This window comes from Lepisosteus oculatus, chromosome 3 (genome assembly GCF_040954835.1).
Source record: "Lepisosteus oculatus isolate fLepOcu1 chromosome 3, fLepOcu1.hap2, whole genome shotgun sequence".
NCBI lineage: Eukaryota > Metazoa > Chordata > Actinopteri > Semionotiformes > Lepisosteidae > Lepisosteus > Lepisosteus oculatus.
In genome coordinates, this window is record NC_090698.1 from 35,874,726 (window position 1) to 35,896,781 (window position 22,056).

Genomic DNA, 22,056 nt, shown 5'->3' on the forward strand with positions numbered 1-22,056 from the left:
TGACACTCCTCCATATGCTTAACTGAAAAATGAATAAAAACACCAATGTAAACGTCATATTTACAATTTGTTATTACTAAGATAAAAATGTAAAGTTCTTTAAAGCTTTCTCGGTCAAGTATGAGAATTCACCTGGGGAGTTGTGTATGCATACATAGTCAACAAAAGATCACCTAAAGAGAGAAGAAAACGCTTTCAGAGAAAACAATGTTTCAGGTGTGAAGAATACAGATCTACAATGCAATTGCAGCTTAAACCTTTCCCCACACACCCACTGCGATTGGAATATAAACAAATAAAGCACTGAAAGGTTTACAGTAGATTATCAGGTATTTCGCAGACGTAGGGATAGTACGTAATTTTGGCTTTATGAATTCACATGTGGGATTCAGTTAATACAAAATAAGTTTGTTTTTTAAAACTGCACCAGGTACTAGATCTTGTTTATATTAAAGTTAAATAACTGGGCAGTGGTGGACGGTGCACTATTTTGTCAGCAACCTGCTAATCTGCTTAACACCTGTAGAAAACTTTTTTTTTTTCTGTACGGAATGCGTGTTGTATTTACAAAATTAAAGCATTTCAAATGTTTAATTAAGTAAAAAGAACTTACAGCTTACACAAAGAGTCAAACTACAGTATGGAAAAACGAGTGTTAAGAAAAAACAGGACATTTGATTGCTGGTTGCCTTTATTTATTTTATAAAACATAAGATACAATGATGTATTTCTGCCTAACTCAAACATTGCGTGACTTTAAAAGCTGTAAAAAATGGGCTAGATAGCAGAAAGTCACCTTGCTCTTACAAGTGGATCTGTTAATCAGAGTTTGTGTTAACACATCATAACTTTGTCTGTCGGTGTAAAAAGTGACAGCGGGCCCTTTTCCTTCCCCCCTATATTCTCATGTATGAGTAGAATAGGCGGACCTTCCAATGAAAGTAAGGTTCATTTCACCCAAGACTGGCAAGAAACAGTCGAAACTCGCCACACCCAGACTGTTAACTCGATAAACCTTTTTTAATAGCCTTGCAAATGCCCTCACATTGTAGGATATGCATTCGATGCGCCACAGGTGTCACTTTTACTGTACATGTCAAACCAGTTGCTTTCCGTTGCTATTTATTTTCACTTTATCATTTATACAGTATGCCTATTCCAGAGACTTTTCATTGTCGATAACTATGCAGGGAGAGCATGTAGATTCCGAAACACTCTGCAGCAGCAGAAATGAGCAATTACCTGCTCAAAAACGAATGTGTTCCCAAAAACATGTACTGTCACTCTCTCACAGTTCATCATGCGTGAATGAGTCAAATTAAAAATAAAACATGTTTACAAAGAAAGTGGATTACAGTACAGTTGGGTATGCATGACTAGCAACACAGGGTAATTGTTATGATTTCTCTATTATCAAATCCCTCAACTCGTTTACTTTGAAGGCTATTTTGACTGGTTATTTTGGAAACATTTTGACATGTTCCTTTTAACTACATTGCTGTCGATATTGTAGCAATAGACAAAATGAAGCACTTGGAGATTGTAATGTAGGGCGCTCTGAACGAGTTAAACTTTGACTTTCCATAAGCTATACTGTAGTGGCGGTACAGTAGCAGTTTGAAATTATTCAACTTATTCACTTAGCTTCGAACATGTTGTGATATTTAGAAATATAAAAAATGTCAATATAGTGTCCATAATATTTGCTATTTTAGTTTTTCAAAGAAATGTTTATTTGTTAAAAGAAATCTCAAGGTGACAGCTGGATATGAACCCCCAACCTCCAGCATGCAAGGCACATGGCTAAGCCATTACACCACACACACAGTCATGAGTGAATGAGTTAAACTGATGCAGACATTTACAAAGAAAGTGTCATTTGAGCTATATGAATATAATTAATTTTTTATTAATTTCTTTAGATACACGATTCCATATTATATTCCTTATTAATCAAATTCTAAAAAGTATGCATTTTTTTTACTGTGATAACGAGCGCAAATATGTATAGGAAATGTTAAAACATTTTAACTTTTTATGAAGTTTATAAACTTAATATAGTCAGAAGGAGCACATAAAAACTTTTCCAAAATAACCACAGTATGTAACCGTATGAAAGACTTTGATGCTTAAAATAATTATGAAGAAAGTGGAATACTGGTGTGTATTTTGGAAAAGTTTTTATGTGCTACCAATAAAGCCAAATACAGATTCTCAAAAAGCGTTATGCTCCTCTTCTTTTTATGCTCAGCTACTAAAATTTCCCTTTAGTTTTAAAATTCCATATAAATATTAAATATTAAGCGGATTAAAACATACACAGTAAAGAGATTAAATGATTAAATCGTTTCGCTAACAACCAATGCACAACAAATGCCTGTATTGGTCATTTTGGCCAGCCAAATCACGTACCGCTGTACAACCCGACGAACTGTGGATAATTTCATGTGGTACGGGGTTGTACCGTGTATTTTGAATGGCTGCATCTGTATACAGATGCAGCCATTCAAAATGCGCGGTAAAAACCCGCGGTACGGTAACCTACCCACAAGCCACCGCGGGGCACCGGAGGGTACCGCAGGGCAAGTGATTGGCTGGCCAAAATGACCGACAGGGGCACTCGTGGTGCATTGGTTGGTAGTGCAAAGATTTAATCATTTAATGTCTTTACTGTGCACATTTTAATCCGCTTAGTTTTGAATATTTATATGGATTTTACCACTAAAGGGAAATTTTAGTAGCTGAGCATAAAAAGAAGAGGAGCATAATGCATCTGAAGGTCATAAACGATATTAATTTAGGAACATAAACATTACTGTATGTATGTAAACTGTACTGTGTATGGCTGGTCTTGGTAGTTTAAAGAAAAAATACACACCAGTCTTCCATTTCTCCCTAAACATTTTAAGCATGAAAGTTTTATGAAACGGTACCCAAATATGCGATTGCTGTATAGAATGAATTTTAATTTTAAAAAATTATTTAACACGAACATTAAGCTGTTTACATCTTCCGCCTGAGAACAGTCACCCGTTGCTACCCAACGCAGAATGGTGATTGGCTGACACCATCTGACACCCCTCTGATTGGAGAAAAAAGACGTGCTGGTTTGCTATACATACTCTACCAGGAAGAGGATTTCTTTCTATTCAAAACGTGTATTTTAAAAGTTTAAGAAGTAAAAACCTTACAGCGTACACAGATTTCTAAACTGATCAGGATCGTTATCGTTGTCTTATGCATAATAATGTTCACCGCTCTGTCCAGCAAATTAATAATAAACTTTATTTTATATAGCTTTTTAAACGAATAAGTAATAAGATTGCTCATAAACCTAATCACTTGCTTTTTCTTTTTATTTAGGCTCAGATTTCAACTATAGATCGTATTATTAATAACCATAATAACAACCAACCAACAAAAACAACCATATAAACATAATACCAACCAAAAACCTAGATAACAACCACAATACAAAATCAAATAATCAAACCATTTTAGTCCTCCAATTATCATAATCCCGCCCCTTATGCAAAACCAAACCTTCCTCCCATCCCAGTTTATCCTGTTTATCATAAACAAAATCCACCTCAATTTTCAACATAAAGCATTACACAAAATCAATACCTCAACACTCCATACTCAACAACGATAATTCACAAACAGCCAGAACATGTAACTACTATAACTACTAACTATATGCAAAACCAACATCCCTCCCCTGTTCTCTCTCTCCCCTGGCGGTTGTAATTGTTTTTAATTTCAAATAAATTTTAGCAAAGTCATGTATTTTAAAAATCTTAAGATTTTTATATTTATGTCTTTATTTAGTGGTTTCATTAGTGACAAAGGCTAAACTTTCTTGGAAAAATGTATTTTATGTAAAACATGTTTGCTATTAATTCATTCAGGGCTAAAATATGTTCATTGTCTTCTAATGAAAGAAGGGTTCCTTCCGCCATACTCGGGAGCCTAGCCTTTAACTAGTAAGTACTGTATTTACTGGGTTTTTGAGGGGGGGGGGGTGTCTTTCGCTGGAAATCTCGCCTCCTACTTTGAAAATACCCGTGAAACCGGTTCAATTCGGCACAGCCAGCACTCCTGCAGAGAGTTGGGTTGTACTTGCAGTGTATACAGTACACGCGTTATGCTCTTCGTTAATGTCTGTGAAGTTTTATTTAATCTCTGAGCCATACTGATTCTTCTGGAAGCCAGTTTCCGCCAGGGAGTAAAAAAAAAACACACTATGGTATTTTCTCCAATGCAGTGCAGTTAAAAACATACCTCTGATGCTGCTCCTAAATGAATATCGTTTATGACCATCAGAAGCTTTATGCTCCTTTTCTTTTTTCCAGTGGATTGAACAGGGAGAGGCATTTCATGATGTACTTTTCACTGATGAAACAACAGTGGCTCTGGAACAGTTTTCAACCAAGTCGTTTTATAAAAAGGGGAGATATGTACACGTTACTGAAGCTAAAAGTTTAGCCTTTGTCACTAATGTAAACACTAAATAAAGACATATAGAAATCCCTACGTTATAGACTGTATATGGCCGGTATTGGTAGTTTAAAGAAAAAATACACACCAGTATTCCACTTTCTCCCTAAACATTTTAAGCATCAGAGTCTTACATGTGGTTATTTCGAAAACGTTTGTACGTGCTCCTTCTTACCATGTTACTGTTTACTGTTACTGACCATATTAAGTTTAAGTGCATGTGGGCACTTTTCCTGTCCGTGGGGGGTGGACCATCTTTCATTAGAAGGTTAGTCTGTTCTACTCTGAGAATGTAGAGGGGGTGGAAAGTGCCCGCGGTCATTTAATTAGTATTAAAATCTTAGTTATCTTTCTAGTTCACAGGTTTGCATGCATAATTTAATTTTGAAAGCCACTGAGACATCAGGTACTACTGTTGTATTTATGAAAAAGAAACAAAACAAAAAACATACTAACAACTGTGCCATCCTACTCCTTAGTTAATACATTTTATTATTCATAAACAGTTAACATTGTTAGCAAAATATTTTGAATTATATTTAACCCTATTTTTTCTTTAGTTTTGTATTTAACTTATTATATGATAGTCAGACTTAATGTATATTAATGTATATTTGAACAATGAAAATATATTTTTACAAGATTTTACATTAAGCACTTAAAATTAATATGGTTAATAATAGTAAACTGTAACATGCTGTAACAAGATTGGTTAAACTGCGAAGAAAATCCTTTCAGAGAAAATGTTTCAGGTGTGAAGAACATAGATCTCCAATGCAGGGTGTTCCAACACACCCTGCCCCCACTACCATTAGAATATACACAAACATTTTAGCGTTTCATTCTGAGCAGAAGACCCTCACACCTGAAGAGTGCTGGCTGTGACGAATTAAACCAGTTTTACAGGTTTCAATCACAGACCATGTGACATGGGACTCAGTAAAGTAACACACAGCGCCACTGGATTTGATAATACTGTACCTAACCAAAATCCGCAATATGGAAACAGAACCAGTGTAATTGTTGATAGATGATGTACTCGTAACATTTTTTCAAGACGAACTACAACATTTAAAAAATGACTTGTATGTACTTGATATCTCTAATCAATCCACGGGTTCCAGCACAAAACAAAACTAAAACGCATACCGTTTCGCGCTTCTTATTAGTTGCTCAAAAGTAATTTGACCGTATGAAATGCATAATATAAACCTAGAAACATATACGTGAGCAGTACTTAAGCACTGTAGTATTGGTGTTAAGACATACCTCTCAAATACTGTAAATCAAGTTAAAAATATCTCAAGACCGATTCTGGTCGTAATGAAACCATGTTTCGTGTATGTTTTCTTTTTCATCTTGAAATAGCTCATTTCTAAATACCTTTTTCACTGTTAACATCTTGTAGCAACTTTGCGACAAAATATACACTCTGACAGTTCATCCTGCTACCAACATTAAATAAAACAAATCTTAAGATTTCTATATTTGTCTTTAGTGGTTTCATTCGAAGCTTACAATGTTTAGGGAGAAATGGAATACTGGTGTGTATTTTTTTCTTTAAAGTACCGAGACCAGCCATATACTGTATGTTTATGTTAAGATTTCCCTTCAGTGGTAAAATTAGATATGAATATTCAATACTTAAACGGGCACAGTTAAGACATTAAATATACATATACATATTGTATACAGTACAGTTTGCATACGGTAATATGTTTATGTTACGCGATTAAAAAATAAATAAATAAAACTGAAAGGTCCAGCACCAGCTGGATTCGAACACACAACCTGCCAGTTGGTAGTCACGCACCTAGACCAGTAGGCTACAAGACAGCTCACATGAACAGGCAGGCGAAACAGCCCTACACAGCCCTGCCACAGTACACGGATATAATCATACCGTTATTAAATTCTTGAGATACGCGATTCCATATTATATTCCCTTTTAATCAAATTCTAAAAGTATGCTTGTTGACTCCGGTATCACGTTAGTTAAAGACTTCGAAGCTTACAATGTTTAGGGAGAAATGGAATACTGGTGTGTATTTTTTTCTTTTCATGATAGGTGTCGCATTTTAAATCATTTTCGTAGTTAGAAATTATGAAACGCCCTGTTAAAAGCAAGGAAGTTTTTATGCCCGTTGAAGTAAAACAAAATGCCTGACAAAGTATGGCTTGGACAGATTCGAAGTGCTTGTACAAATGTGCTAAATAAATTATACTTTGAGTATACAGCTTGTCCAAAGTCATCCATTATTAATACTATTAGTAATATCTTCAGTAAAGGCTTTGATGCATAAATATTTCTGATAAAGGTAGGTTGTGTACTTTTGTCCAACTGAGCAATCTTGCTTTCATAAAATATACCAACATTTGAATGACTGATGATTAACATGCTGTAAAACACAGTTCAAAATTAAAGGCTCGAATGCTGTACATGAGAGGTTAAGCTTCCCCTGGCGGTTTTACAAGGCGACGCCGGATAGTTAGTCACGTGACACACGTGATACTGCGTGATACCCCGGTGGGCGTGTCGCGGTATGCTGCGAAATACCTCACCCATTTTGAATGGCTGCATCTGTATCTGACTTTATGGGATTCTCGTGTGTGGAATGTCAAGAAACAAAACCCAGGGGGGATTTTGTTTTAATTATACTATGAATGAGTCCCTGAGGCATATCATCCAAGTTTAAAAAATAAAACCTTTGTTAAGCTTGCATGAGAGAAAAGGGTAACTTTTCAGAAGTCCTGCACTGCTTGCAAAGTCGCTGATTTTGACAGCCAGTTTTTTTCCTTGAAGAATTTAAAATGTGTCAGTACTGTAGCTTTCATTTAATTAAGCACAAAGTCACCTTGCTCCTACGAGCAGCTCTGTTTGCAGAGTTTGTGTTAACACACTGCACCCTTTTGAATGAATTTTTATCCCCTTTATCACTTTTGTCTGTCTGGGGGATGGGGGTTGGGGAAAGTGATGGGAAGTGAAATAAAAGCTCACACCCAGTTTCCTTTCCCCCTAATGTGAGGTGATAATGCGCTATCTGACTGGCACAAAAAAATCAGTCCCATGATCTTTTTGAGCAAAGAAATTAATAAAGATCTTTACAAAGAAAATGGAATAAGGTAATACTACCAGCTATATTAATTCCGGTGCAGGATTGCAGAGATTAAATGAAGCAGTTGTTTCACTGACATCTAATGCACCACAAGTGCCACCTATTGATTGTCTTTGGCTAGTGAAAGACTTTGCGGTTACAGGATTTTAACACAAATTCTGAATGGCTAGATCTGTACTGAAACCACAGTACTCCACAGAAAAAAGCTGTGGACTACCGCTAGAATGTCAGAAATGAAGAATAAATATAAGAGCAAAATAAAGAAAGCTAAAGCAATAGTAAATGTTCGGAGCCTGGGACCTGGTTACTGCGGATATATCACAATTGCCACAGGTGACAGGTGAAGCAAGTAGTGTATCAGTTGTCCTCTATACAGATGCAGCCATTCAAAATGCACGGTACAAACCCGCGGTACGGGCAACTACCCACAAGCCACCACAGGGCACCGCGGTAAGTGATTGGCTGGCCAAAATGACCGATGGGGGCACCACGAGTCGGTAGTAAAAAGATTTAATAATTTAATCTCTTTACTGTGCACATTTTAATCTGCTTAGTATTGAATATTTATATGAAATTTTACCACTAAAGGGAAATTTTAGTAGCTGAGCTTAAAAAGAAGAGGAGTATAACGCATCTGAAGGTCATAAACGATATTAATTTAAGATGTTTACATCTTCCGTCTGAGAACATAGTCACCCATTGCTACCCAACGCAGAAACACAGCCACTAACTAGCAAAGAGAGGGCATTACCTAGCCAATATGATAAATAAATAAATGATTATTTTGTTTATTTCTTTTGCACATTTATTTGAACATTTCCATCGATTGTACAAGCACTTGGAAACTGTCCAATCCCTAGTTCATCAGGCATTTTCTTTTACGCTGCGGGCATTCTCCTGGTCTGGCGCCGGTCTGTGTCTTCTAGGATATAATGCCAGTGATTTTTTGTTAAATTTGGGTTTCCAATAACGCCGCAGCAAACTCTTGTTTTTATGTCCATTATAACAGACAATCTCCTTTGCTTATAACCGAGCGTTTAATAATTTCCTAAAATGAAAATGATTTACTTTATTTCCCTCACGGGATCAATAAAAGTGTCTTTCATCTGTCTATCTAAACTATGGGACAGAACTCTGGGGTCTCCCTATACCAGAGATTACGGTAGGGCTTCAGAATGGTGATTGGCTGACACCATCTGACACCCCTCTGAGAAGAAGAAGTAAAAACCTTACAGCGTACACAGATTTCTAAACTGATCAGGAGGAAGAAAAATCAACCATGTTTCGTGCATAAAAAGTGGTTATTAACTATCGAAACCTGTTTTATTTATTTTATTTTTATTTAGATTAATAGTTCCCGTCACCCCCATTCCCATTTAAATCACAAACCCGTGTTTAATTAAATGTCTTTTAATGTAAATCGTTATCTTTGTCTTCTGCATAATAATGTTCACCACTCTGTCCAGCAAATTAATAATAAACTTTATTTTATATAGCGTTTTAAATGAATAAGTAATTAGATTGCTCATAAACCTAATCACTTATTCTACATAAACACAGCGTAATTGCTCTCTGAAAATGCTTTTTCTTTTTATTTAGGCTCAGATTTCAACTATAGATCATACACTAATTACTAGCAGTAAATACTGATGTTTTCCTCCCTCTTACCACAAAAATATTAAAAAATAATGTATTGTAGCTGGGATGAACTTTCTTTCGAACGTGTCTGGTTAAAGTGGTTAAAGATGGCGACAACTCAGGCACCCAGAGATGGGGGGGCGTTTTTCTGCCTCCATAACTAAAATGCCAAATAGGAGTAGTTTTTAATTCAGTTTGAATTATAACTGTACGTACTGTCTTCATCTTTGGCCAGGGCTTTAAAGAGAGGGCGCGCAAAAAACTTTCTGTGCCGTCGTCTGTGCTTTAAAGGTACCCCTGTCGCGGAAGAATTTGACCTCGGAACGTTCACCCAGCGGAATTATTGTATTTGATTGCACTTTGACAGATTGTCTTTAAATCAGTTGTTGTCAGAATATCCCCACCTCCAAACAAGAACAAAATTGCAACGATTTTATTAACTGTCTGTTTCAGTAACTTAAAGTATATATTTAAAGTAATAATTTAACAATATATGTAAATGTTTTAAGATATGTTTATGTTGTGAATGTCTGTAGATTGTATCTTGTTTTTAGTTTTTGTTTTGTTTCACGTAAATTTTATAAGGGAATCTTTATTAAAATACTTTTATTTTTTCACAATCTGGTAATGCCAGACAGAATCACATTCACTGCAGCCAAATGGCCTTGCAGATCAGATATCAAGGAACAAAACAATTATCGCGCCCGGCTCCTCAATGGAATCGCTTTAACATGCTAATGCATTGCTGTAACACTCTGTGTCTACAGTAAATTGTGAACAAACCGGTTTCACAGGTATTTTCAACCCCCAACCATTGTTGTTTCATCGGTTGTTATCCTGTAAAGTGCTTTGAGGAGCCACCTTTAAAGGTTCTATATAAAATAAAGTTTATTATTATTATTATTATTATTAATATTGATCATATTTTTCCTCCCAGAACTTGTAAATTGTTGCTGTTATTGTTGTTGTTATTCTGTAAAGCGCTTTGAGAAGCAAACTGTCCAGCTTGTCAGGTGCATTCTTTTGTAAAATAATAAGTAGAGCTTTGGGCTTATTAGTGCTCCACTTACAGCAACCCAATGTAAATACATTTTGTCTCCAAATCCACCACCACTTGTATGAATCATAGCCCTGCCAAATGATGCGAATTCCGCTGCAATGGTTGTGTGCAGGAATTATTCAGTATGGCATCTCCATGTTCAAGTAAACACTGCTCTGTGTGCAAATGCATTTAATTTTTTTTTTTAAAAGCCACCTTTAAAGGCGCTATCTAAAATAAAGTTTATTATTATTATTAATGTTGATGATATTCTTCCTCCCAGGACTTGTAAGATTGTTGTTGTTATTGTTGTTATCCTGTAAAGTGCTTTGAGAAGCATACTGTCCAGCATATTGTGTTTCATTGCACTTTGGCAAATCGTCTTATAATCACTTGTTGTTAGAATATCCCCCAAGAGGATATTCCCCCCAAGAGGATATAGAGGATATCCCCCAAGAGGTATCCAGGTAACAGAGAAACGGGCGTACAGTCTGGGGAGATCACCCGTTTTCCATGCAAATAGTTCCCTGGTTCCGCACCTCTCTCTCTCTCTCTCTCTCTCTCTCGGGCCCACGGTCTTGTCTTGTGTTTCTCTCTCGTCTGGGTGCAGGAGTGTTGCTGGCGGGTGGTGACGTAGAAGAAATAAAGCGCAGTTTTTAACTCCACAGGTTTGAGTCTCTGTGTTCGTCCTCAACTAACCCAAATTCATTACATTGGTGTCAGAAGCGGGAGGATGGACAGTGAACGGCCGATGATGTCGGACTCAGAGAAGTGCCGGTTCCCCCAGCAGCCGAGTGACCCCGTAAAGCGCCTTTTGGGGGCACCTAGGGAATCAGATGGGGAGGAGGAGACGGCCAGCGCGGCAATGCTGGGGGAGTGACAACGGCTGGTCATCTGCCACCGCTGTGGGGAGAGGGGGCACATCGCCCGGGAGTGCCAGGCGCTGGATCCCCGGGGACTCCGGAGGCAGTTGGGAAATGGAAGCGGGGTGGCCTAAAGGAGGGAAGGCTGCCCTTGAGTGACGCTTCACCCTGCCTGCTGTGGGAAGGGTTGGCCACAGCCGGGGGCTTATTTCTTCCCTGCCTTAGCGAGGGCAGACCCTGCCAGGCCCTTGTCAACACCGGTTCGACTATCACCCTGCTGCGGCCTGGTGTCCTGCCGGGCACCGCTGGAGGGCACCCACCACCCCTGGCGCAGCACCCTGTCCCTCGCACCCAGGTCAAGGCAATCCCACTTTCTGCATCCAGTCCAACCCCAGGATACAGTCCTCGCGGACTGGGGCAAGGTAGAAGGGGTGTTTCACCCTCACAGCCCCAAAATGCACGGTGAGCGCCCTGGGGGTCCAGCTGCCTCGGTGCCCGGCAGGACACCATGCCGCAGCAGGGTGATGGTCGAATCGTTGTCGACGAGGACCTAGCAGGGTCTGCCCTCGATGAGGCAGGGAAGAAATAAGCCCCGGCTGGGGCCAACCCTTCCCACAGCAGGCGGGGTGAAGCACTCTTTCTGGCCGCGCTGGCCGTCTCCTCCTCCCCATCTGATTCCCTGTGTGCCCCTCCGTTGGTGCCCACCGGTCTCTTCGAATACGGCATCAGCCTGCTCAGCCAAAGCCAGGGCCTGCTCCAAGAGGACCGGCGCGGACAGCATCACGTGGCGCTGCACCTCAGTCGGCACCAGGGCCCAGAGAAACGCCTTGAGCGCTATCTCCCGGTGGGCATCCGCCACGTCTGCGGTGACTGGACCCAGTGGCTCTCCCGCAAAGCAGCAGCGTTGGGCCAACCTTGCCCGCAGCAGTCCCGGCGCCCTCCCCTCTCCTGCCAAAAAGCCTCCGGGGGGCCGACGCCAACGCCGCGTAGTTGTACCGCTGGTCCCCGGGTACATCCAGCAACGCCTGGCAGGCTTTCACCTCAAGGACGGTGGCGAGGTGGCCCACCATCTCCACCTGAGACCAGCTGTTTGCCCAGGCTGCCATCTGAAACTGGGCCTCAAACATCTGCCATGGGATCTCCCCATTATAACGGCTCGGTCTCATCAGCGCAGGCTGGAGCAGGGGTGGCGGGCTGGACCCTGCTGGTCTGGCGTCTCCTTCCTGCCACATGGCCTGAGGCGACCCGGGAAAGGGCCCCCCTTCCGCTGAGTACTTCACCGTGGGGTAGCCCTGATAAGGGCAGTGGCCACTGGCGGTGCTAAGGGGTCGTCCCGGCCCCTGGCAGCTGCTGCTCGTCCCCAAAAGGCGCTTTAGGGGGTCACTCGGCTGCTGGGGGGAACCGGCGCTTTGAGTCCAACATCATCGGCCGTTCACTGTCCATCCTCCCGCTTCTGACACCAATGTAATGAATTTGGGTTCGTAAAGAAGACTCAAACCTGTGGAGTTAAAAACTGCGCTTTATTTCTTCTACGTCGCCACCCGCCAACAGCACTCCCGTGCCCAGACGAGAGAGAAACACAAGACAAGCCCGGCAAGAGCGCGGGCCTGAGAGAGACAGAGAGACACCAAGGGGTGCGGAACCAGGGAACTATTTACATGGAAAACGGGCGATCTCCCCAGACTGTACGCCAGTTTCACTGTTACCTGGATACCTCTTGGGGGATATCCTCTATATCCTCTTGGGGGGAATATCCTCTTGGGGGATATTCTAACAACAAGTGATTATAAGACGATCTGTCAAAGTGCAATGAAATACAATATGCTGGACAGTATGCTTCTCAAAGCACTTTACAGGATAACAACAATAACAACAACAATTTTACAAGTCCTGGGAGGAAGAATATCATCAATATTAATAATAATAATAATAAACTTTATTTTAGATAGCGCCTTTAAAGGTGGCTTTTTTTTTAAAAAAATGTAAATGCATTTGCACACAGAGCAGTGTTTACTTGAACATGGAGATGCCATACTGAAAAATTCCTGCACACAACCATTGCAGCGGAATTTGCATCATTTGGCAGGGCTATGATTCATACAAGTGGTGGTGGATTTGGAGACAAAATGTATTTACATTGGGTTGCTGTAAGTGGAGCATTAATAAGTCCAAAGCTCTACTTATAATTTTAAAAGAGAATGCACCTTACAAGCTGGACAGTATGCTTCTCAAAGCGCTTTACAGGATAACAACAACAATAACAGCAACAATTTACAAGTTCTTGGAGGAAAAATATGATCAATATTAATAATAATAATAATAAACTTTATTTTATGTAGCGCCTTTAAAGGTGGCTCCTCAAATCGCTTTACAGGATAACAACCGATGAAACAACATTGGTTGGGGGTTGAAAATACCTGTGAAACCGGTTTAATTCATCACAGCCAGCATTCCCGCAGAGAGTGATGAAAACCGCGCAGCAACAGGCGAATGCACATTAATATGTTGGGCTTTTGGGTTCAGGTGGATTTGCGCCCTACAGTTCAACCTGCAGTACCGCTGTGTACTGTACATACAGTACGAACGTATACTGTATTATATTTTTGAAATATAAAAAAGGTCAATATACTTTAGCCATATCACCCTGCAACTCACAACTGGCAACCCACTGAAGCTAAGCAGATGTGAGCCTGGTCAGTATCTGGATGGGAGACCTCCTTGGAAAAACTAAGGTTGCTGCTGGAAGAGGCGTTAGTGAGGCCAGCAGGGGGTGCTCACCCTGTGGCTCATGTGGGTCCTAATGCCCCAGTATAGTGACGGGGACACTATACTGTAAACAGGCGCCGTCCTTCGGATGAGACGTAAAACCAAGGTCCTGACTCTCTGTGGTCATTAAAAATCCCAGGGCGTTTCTCGAAAAGAGTAGGGGTGTAACCCCGGCATCCTGGCCATATTTCCCCATCGGCCTTTATCAATCATGGCTTCCTAACAATCCCCCTCTGTGAATTGGCTTCATTACTCTGCTCTCCCCCCACTGATAGTTGATGTGTAGTGAGCGCTCTGGCGCACTATGGCTGCCGTCGCATCATCCAGGTGGATGCTGCACATTGGTGGTGGAGGGGAGTCCCCATTACCTGTAAAGGGCTTTGAGTGGAGTGTCCAGAAAAAGCGCTATATAAGTGTAAGCAATTATTAATTATTATTATTATTATTATTATTAGGAGAAATTGAGTATTGGTGTGTATTTTTTCTTTAAAATACCAATAACAGCAACATACAGTTTACATAATATGTTTATGTTCCTAAATTAATATCGTTTATGACCTTCGTTATGCTCCTCTGCGTTTTATGCTTAGCTACTAAAATTTCCCTTTAGTGGTAAAATTCCATATAAATATTCAATACTAAGAGGATTAAAATGTGCACAGTAAAGAGATTAAATAATTAAATCTTTTCACTAACGACCAGTACACCACATTATCTTCCGTGTTGCATTAACATTGGAATGTTTTTTTTTACAAGTGTCAAAAGAAGAGATACACAACCTGTCTCCTCTATAACTCTTCAGTTTACAGAGAAATTCCATCAGAGCCTCACAACATTGTCCAATAATACTCTTCTTGCGTCTAATTTTTAGTTAAGCAGGATTTGAGCTACAGACGATAACAGACCAAAAAACAGAATCCATCTGCGATTCGGGTGTTAACAAAACGTGTTTACAAAGAAAGTGAAATCCAGTAATACTACCAGCTATATAGATACATAGATTTAGAAATTTAGATCCTTAAATGAATACCATGATTAATTTATTTAGATACGTGCTTACATATTCTCGATTATAAAACAGATAATTCCGGTCCTGGAATCTGACTGGCTGACACCCTTCTGAAGTGGTACCATAATCTCTGGTATATGGACGCCCCTGAAATTTGACTTGTTACTGTGTGATAAATTTTAAAGACGTAGATAAAAAAGTTTGGATTCTCATGTATCTGGTACAATTATCTTTTACAAAAGTCTTTGTTGTGCTCTTGAGGATCCTTGTGATATTTTGAGCTCTGGTTGAATGATAAGTGCCGCAGTTTAAATAATTTTCGTTGTTAGAAATTATGAAACGCTCTGTTTAAAGCAAGGGAGTTTTTATGTCTGTTATACTAAAAGAAAATGCCCGACGAACTAGGGATTGGACAGTTTTTCAGTGCTTGTACAATCGATGGAAATGTTCAAATAAATGTGCTAAAAAAATAAATAAAAGAAGTAATTTATTCCTTTATCATATTGGCTAGCTAATGTCCCGTCCTTGTTAGTTAATAAAGTCTTTTCATTTAAAATGACGGTTACAGATAATGTGGACCAGCGTAATACTTTGAGTTTACAGCTAGTCCAAGGTCATTCATTATTAATAATATGAGTAATATCTTCGGTAAAGGCTTTGATGCATAAAATATTTCTGCATAATTAAAATATTTATGATAAAGGTAGGTTGTGTACTTTTGCCCAACTGAGCAATCTTGCTTTCATAAAATATACCAACTTTTTAATGACTGATGATTAACATGCTGTAATACACAGTTTAAATTTAAAAGCTAAAATGGTGTACATGAGAGGTCAAGGTTTATTGGCTCCTCCTGGCGGTTTTACAAGGTGATTCCGGATACTTTCCAGTATGACGTCAAATGACGTGATACACCGCGTGATACTGCGTTTTGATGGGACACGCCCACCGGGGTATACTGCGAAATATCCCACCATTTTGAATGGCTGCATCTGTACCACATAGGTTTGAGGTCTTCAAAGAGGGTGCAGAACAAACTGGCCAGAGAGAAGTCATCTGACTATAAAGAAGCCTGACAGTAACGGCAGATGGATAACCACTCTTTTATTTTCACTATATTGTTAACTACACTTGAATAACGGGGTAGTGACACAAACGTCTGTGTGCTCTGAGAGAGAACATGTGCAGCTACGAGGAGAGAGATGGCTGTCATTTGGAGAACAAGGAAGGAACTTAAGATGAGTGCATGATCCAGGGGGAGGATGCTTCCCTTCCTTGTGCTGTTTAATGGGGTAAACATTTGATGGGTGGAGGTAATCCTCTCGCTCAAGATAGCAGAACTCAGATCTTAAGCAGGTATAGCTGCGCAGACAGGGTAAATAAGAGTGCCAAGCAGAAAAGAAGATGGTGTTGACAAGGTGCCAATTCCAAGAAGAAATGCTGTCAGATCACCCAGCCTTTAGCAAGTGCAGACCAAACCTGACCCTCTTCTAAAGGTTTCCTGAGAAGGATTATTTTCACAAGCTCCGGTAAGAACAATGCTCTGACTAAGCTTTTCCCCACCGCCACTTTGTGTGAGCTGTTATTTTTCTCTGGCGTGGGCTGTTATTTGCAGTTGTTTTACCACAGGACCTACCTGGCTTGTTTCAATAAAACAACCTTATTTTTCCCTTTAAGTCTTGTGTGTGTGGGATGTGTTTGTCCTTTGGGCCTGATTGGAACCTGTGCCCCTGTTGTGTTCCACCCCATAGGGAATCATAATGTTTATGAATAATACATGTATTAAAATAGTAGTGCATTTGACATTTTAGAGCAGTTCAGTCTGGGAGGCTAAGATTTTGAATTTATGTATTACACAAATCATGTAACAAAAAGTGCAAACTGGTGCCCCACAAAAAAGTTGTTGATTGAAAGTGAACTTCAACCTGTGTGAACAGAGCAAAAAATTAGTTAATCATTTCTTCCTGGGGGGGCTTTCTCTAGATTTTTTAGTCTGATGTGTAATTGTTTTCACAGCGGGTCAAGTGGTAAAGCAGATGAATCAGCGGCTGCATACTGGTTTCAGTGAAGTGGAAGTCTTGACAATATTCTGCGACACCTGTGAGGCTGTTGCCAGGTTACATCAGTGCAAAACGCCAGTCATTCATAGGGACCTGAAGGTATGGAAGGTATCTGTTATTTCATAAACAGGACCACAAATATCCTTGATTAATAAGGGATAATAATAAGTAATAATTTATTAATAAGTATTAATAAGGGAAACCAATCATCGTATGTACTGCACTTTTGGTCAAAGTGAATTTGAAGTTAATGCTGTACACTAGCAATTATTTAATGTGGGAAAAGTTAATAACTAATCATTGAACTGTATTTGCTATTTAGATGCTATTAAATATACTGAGAGGCATTAAAATGCAAAAATATAGTATTAGAACCAATAACATTTGTTGTGTTTTTAACACTGCTAGTTTTTAAGACCAGTGTTTGACGCAATTTAAGCTGTACATTTGGAACATGTGTTGTGCCAAGTTGCAGATGATGTCTTGTGGGATTCTGTTCCATTCTTCTCGAGGAAAGCGTGCGTGTTCTTGTTCACTGGTCTCTGATGCAAACTGGTTTCCCAGCTAGTCATGGAATGGGATTAAAGCTTAGTAAGATCAGAGAACATTCACACAATAACTGTTGCATTCTTATTTGGTCAGGGTGAACCCACAGGAGAAGCTGCATATGTAGTCCCAGTATCAAAGTATTGCGAAGCACTCAAGCTGCCTTAAAACACAACAAATGGAGTTCTGTAGCATCTAGATACTCCTAATCAGACCTTCACACTTAGGCCTCCCCAAGGATTAGACCTGGATCAGTGTACTGTATACGAAATTTGTCCATTTATTAAACTGCTAAATTGCTACCTCGCGGTACTGGGGTCCTGGGTTCAGATCCATACATGTGATGTTATTTTCATGAAGTTTGTATGTTCTCCTTGGGTTTATGTGGGTTTCCTCTGGGTGTTCCTGTTTTCTTCAATAGTCCAAAGATGAGCTTGTAGTTAATTGTCTTCTGGGAAAACTGTTCCTGTGTGTGCCTTGCAATTTACTAGCAAGGTCTGACTAGCCATCCTGCATCCTGTGTGTATCCTGTCATGTATCCATTGCTTACTTGGATAAGGTCCGGCTCCCTTGTGACCCTGTATTGGATAAAGTGGTTACAAAATGCGTGGATGTATTTGATTTTTGCAAGATGTTATTTTGTAATGTTTTAATTTGAGTATCATGGATTTTCATGCCAGGTTGAAAATATACTTTTAAATGACCAAGGGAACTATGTCTTGTGTGACTTTGGCAGTGCCACACACAAAGTTCTCCACCCACATAAAGATGGAGTTACAACTGTGGAAGATGAAATAAAAAAGTAAGTGTTACACTGCATTACAGAACATAAAAGTCGCTTGTTTCCTGTGTGGCACATAATATTCTTTTTTAGTCCTAACATTGTGTAGGTTAGAATTAAAGATGATAAAAAATAAGCAGAGCTGAAATATACAAAAGCTCAATGTCACTCTAGCTTGGAAAAAAAAACTTGACAGGTGATGTGCTCTGATACTCGCACATCGAGTGAGTGGAGGAGGGGCATTGCACTGTGATACAATGAATTTAACTTTGTGTGCCTCGATCACTTCTTTGTTAAACAGTTTTCATTCACATTTTAAAGACAGACAGACATACTGAACATTGCTCTTTCTTTGGCCAAGCCACACATTTTAATTTTTTTTTTAGTTTTGTTTAAAAATGTACAATTGAATAGCAGTGTGATTAATGTCATAAAGAGATTAATTTTCCAGCTGAACTTGACAATTTGATTTTTTTTTCCATGGACTCAAGATCCCCATGGTCCAGTGCCTCTCAGTTAAGGAATCACAGTTCAAAGCGGTTTTACACTCCTGGATTACATAGTTCAGATGAATGATTCCTTTGGTTAATTTTTTCCTGTTCCTTTTATGACCAACACTCTTCTTATTGAATATCATTTTACAAGCATTGATAAAACATACATATTAAGGATGTTTGTCTTGCCAACACATGCACCAACACAACAAAAAGTGATGATAGACTCACTCACATGTAGCTGTCCAATTGATTTGAAGAAAACAATGTTCATGTACAGTTAATAATTGGTCAAGTCAGTAAAACCATCCTGTTGTTTCACGTGTCCAAGTAAAACCTTACATTAATACTAACAATACTGAAAAAGTATTATTAATATCTCAATTTTTGGATAAATCTATAAGAAGGTCCATTATTAAATTATTAATTGGGACATTAGAAATTGAGGACTATGTCTATATATATTCTTATATACTCTTATACTGCAGTCACAAGTAGTGTAAATAGTATTTAAAGGTGTTTTGATGATTTTATGCAACTTATCTCATTCATAGGTACACAACCCTGTCATACAGAGCTCCAGAAATGATTAATCTTTATGCAGGGAAGCCAATCACCACTAAATCTGATATATGGGTAAGATCATTGTTAATTCTTTATCTAAGTGAAACATCACTGAATCAACTGCTATCACATGTAGTGTGGAGACATTGCATTGAGCAGGGTATCTTCTGATATGAACACCAGGGTCATCAAAAGAAAAGTCAAAAGTAATCAAAGTAAATTAAAATGTTAATCCACGTTAGTCTCATATAACTGACTCAGTACTTGATGGCAGCTTTTGTTTTCCAGATGGTTTTTGCTCTCTACCCAAAAAGAAAGTACTAGAGGATGATTTCATAATTGGGGATCTATTGTAACTTTAAGGATAGAGATATAATGTAATGGTTGTATCTACTTAATTATTCTTTTCAAAGAAGAGTGAAACCTGTAGGAAACTGCAATAAATTGTTTTTCACATTATGGAGTGCAAACTACAGAAGGCTAGTACTATAAAAATAATATTGGAGACAATTATTGGCATAATTGCAGATGTAAGAGCTGCAATGAAAAACTAGAAAACCTAACCAATTGAACTAATTGTCTCCAAAGTGGAATGCTTCTTGTAATTTAAATTAGATCTCATAAAAACAATAAAGAAACTTCTCTGAAGAGGGGAGAGCCAAAGTTTTCTGTTAAAACCATTAAATGTTCTTAGTGAGTACAAGACATGGTCTAGAACCAACACATGGTTCAAATATTTAAACTTTGCACCTGTAAAATCAAATACAGAAACATAGTTGAGCATATCATACTGCTGTTAAGTGCTTGGAATGAATTGTGGAGGTGGAGACATAAATGTTTGATCCTGCTTTGTCACCAGTAGCAGTAAGTGCAGTAGAGAGAAAATGAATTACTACAGACACCGCATCATTCTTTTCACAATCCTGGTAAAAGGATTGTTTGTCAACATGATATTAGGCAAAAAAAAATTATGTAAAAGAGAAAGCAAATTAGTTATATTTTTACATTTGAGAGTATAAGCGTGTTCTTGATTTAAACTTAGCGTAATGTGTTTGATATTGCAATAATATATGCAATTACTTTGAAAATGACTCCATGAAACGAAAAAGCTAAGCTAGTCTGTAACACAAAAACTTGTTTTGTAATGGAAGCAAGTAAAGTTTATATTGAATGGCAGGTACTTGTAAAGCAGTAAATGAAAAAATTGGGCTAATTTCCTGCTTCACAGAACTGTGAGAAATTAACAAATTCCCTGATTACACTTCCTTTCTAATGCTGACAGTCAGTGATTATAATAAACTTTATTTTATATAAGCATAATTTAAATCAAAGCCTTTCTGAAGAAGAAAGTTTTAAGTTTATACTTGAAGCTCTGATGAAATGTGACTCTCCGACATCCTTGGAGATAGAATTACAGAGCTTTGGGGCATAACAAGAGAAAGCCCTGTCACAAGTAGATGAGTTTGGGGGGCAAACATGAGACCAGAGTCAGATGAATGAAGGTTCTGAGGTGGCAAGATGGACAAAAATAAGTCTGATAGGTACTGAGGTGCCAAGCCATGTAGAGCCTTATAGGTGAGGATGTTGAAGTCAATTCAAAACTAGCCAGTGCAAGGACTCCAGGTCAGACGTAATGTGATTACTTACACATGACATGATCAGGATTCTGGCTGTTGAAGTTTGTTTAGTGTGAATTTAGATACACAAGAGATTTACTATGACATGCAGTGTCAAGTTGAGAGAAACTACAAAGAAGGTTACCATCAAAACTGGGGATGAAGGGAAGAGGTGTAATAGTAACAGTGTAGTTGTGGAGAGAATGTGATGCTGGATATTGTTTTTCTTGGAACCAATACATTTTAAGAAATGGTTGCAAAGTTGGGAAGAAGTAGGTAATGTATTAGGGCAGTTTGGCTTAAGCAGTCTATTGATGGTGGAGTAGAGTTATCTAGGATTGTATTGGTTGTTCTCAAGGATATGGGAGAAGTTGATTCTGACTCGGTTGCATCCTTGTATTCAATCAAGAGCTCCTTCCAAGGCTGAAGATGTACATTCAAGCCAGAAAGATGCCACCTACATTCTAGTTTGTGGGAGACTTTAATCATTGAGAACAACTGGTCAGTATACCATGGGGTGGAGAAAGTAAAGGAGATGATTTAATTTTAAAGAGGAACTAAGGTGCCAAAAGCAATTAAAAGCAAGCAAGACAGTGAGGACAGAGCAGAATTATCAAATCTAGTTTGGTCAAACTAGTTTGGTCTGCTGATTGCAGATTGTGAAAACTTAAGAGTGTGAGGGTGTAGGAAGTGTAGTGCAAGACAGGAAATTTGAAATCAAAGAGAACAGCAAGGTGATGAGAAAGACCTACTGTAGTTCAAGATAAGTGGGAAAGAGTCATTTGTTATCACTTATAAATATAGTAATTCACAATACTGCAAACATGATTCCTGAGATAATTTTTTGTTCGGAGTGTTTGTAATGTAAGAGAAAGCATTTTTTTATACACATTTATTTGCTTTTGTTTAATTTCAGGCGCTTGGATGCTTGTTGTACAAGCTTTGTTTCTTCTCACTTCCATTCGGGGAGAGTCAAGTTGCAATATGTGATGGAACTTTTATTGTTCCAGATAATTCAAAATTCTCATTCAAAATGCACTGCTTAATTCGTAAGTAGAACCCTT

At 38.9% G+C, this 22,056-nt stretch overlaps 1 protein-coding gene across 1 annotated transcript in view; it reads left to right on the plus strand.

The window, feature by feature from the left end:
- The window catches only part of LOC138216034 (BMP-2-inducible protein kinase-like), a 94,161-nt gene that overhangs the window by 56,946 nt on the left and 15,159 nt on the right, over positions 1-22,056 (plus strand). The window contains exons 4-7 of the mRNA XM_069187658.1: positions 16,948-17,090; positions 18,218-18,339; positions 19,367-19,448; positions 21,909-22,041. Coding sequence (XP_069043759.1) covers positions 16,948-17,090; positions 18,218-18,339; positions 19,367-19,448; positions 21,909-22,041 — 480 coding nt within the window. The remainder of the gene's footprint in view (positions 1-16,947; positions 17,091-18,217; positions 18,340-19,366; positions 19,449-21,908; positions 22,042-22,056) is intronic.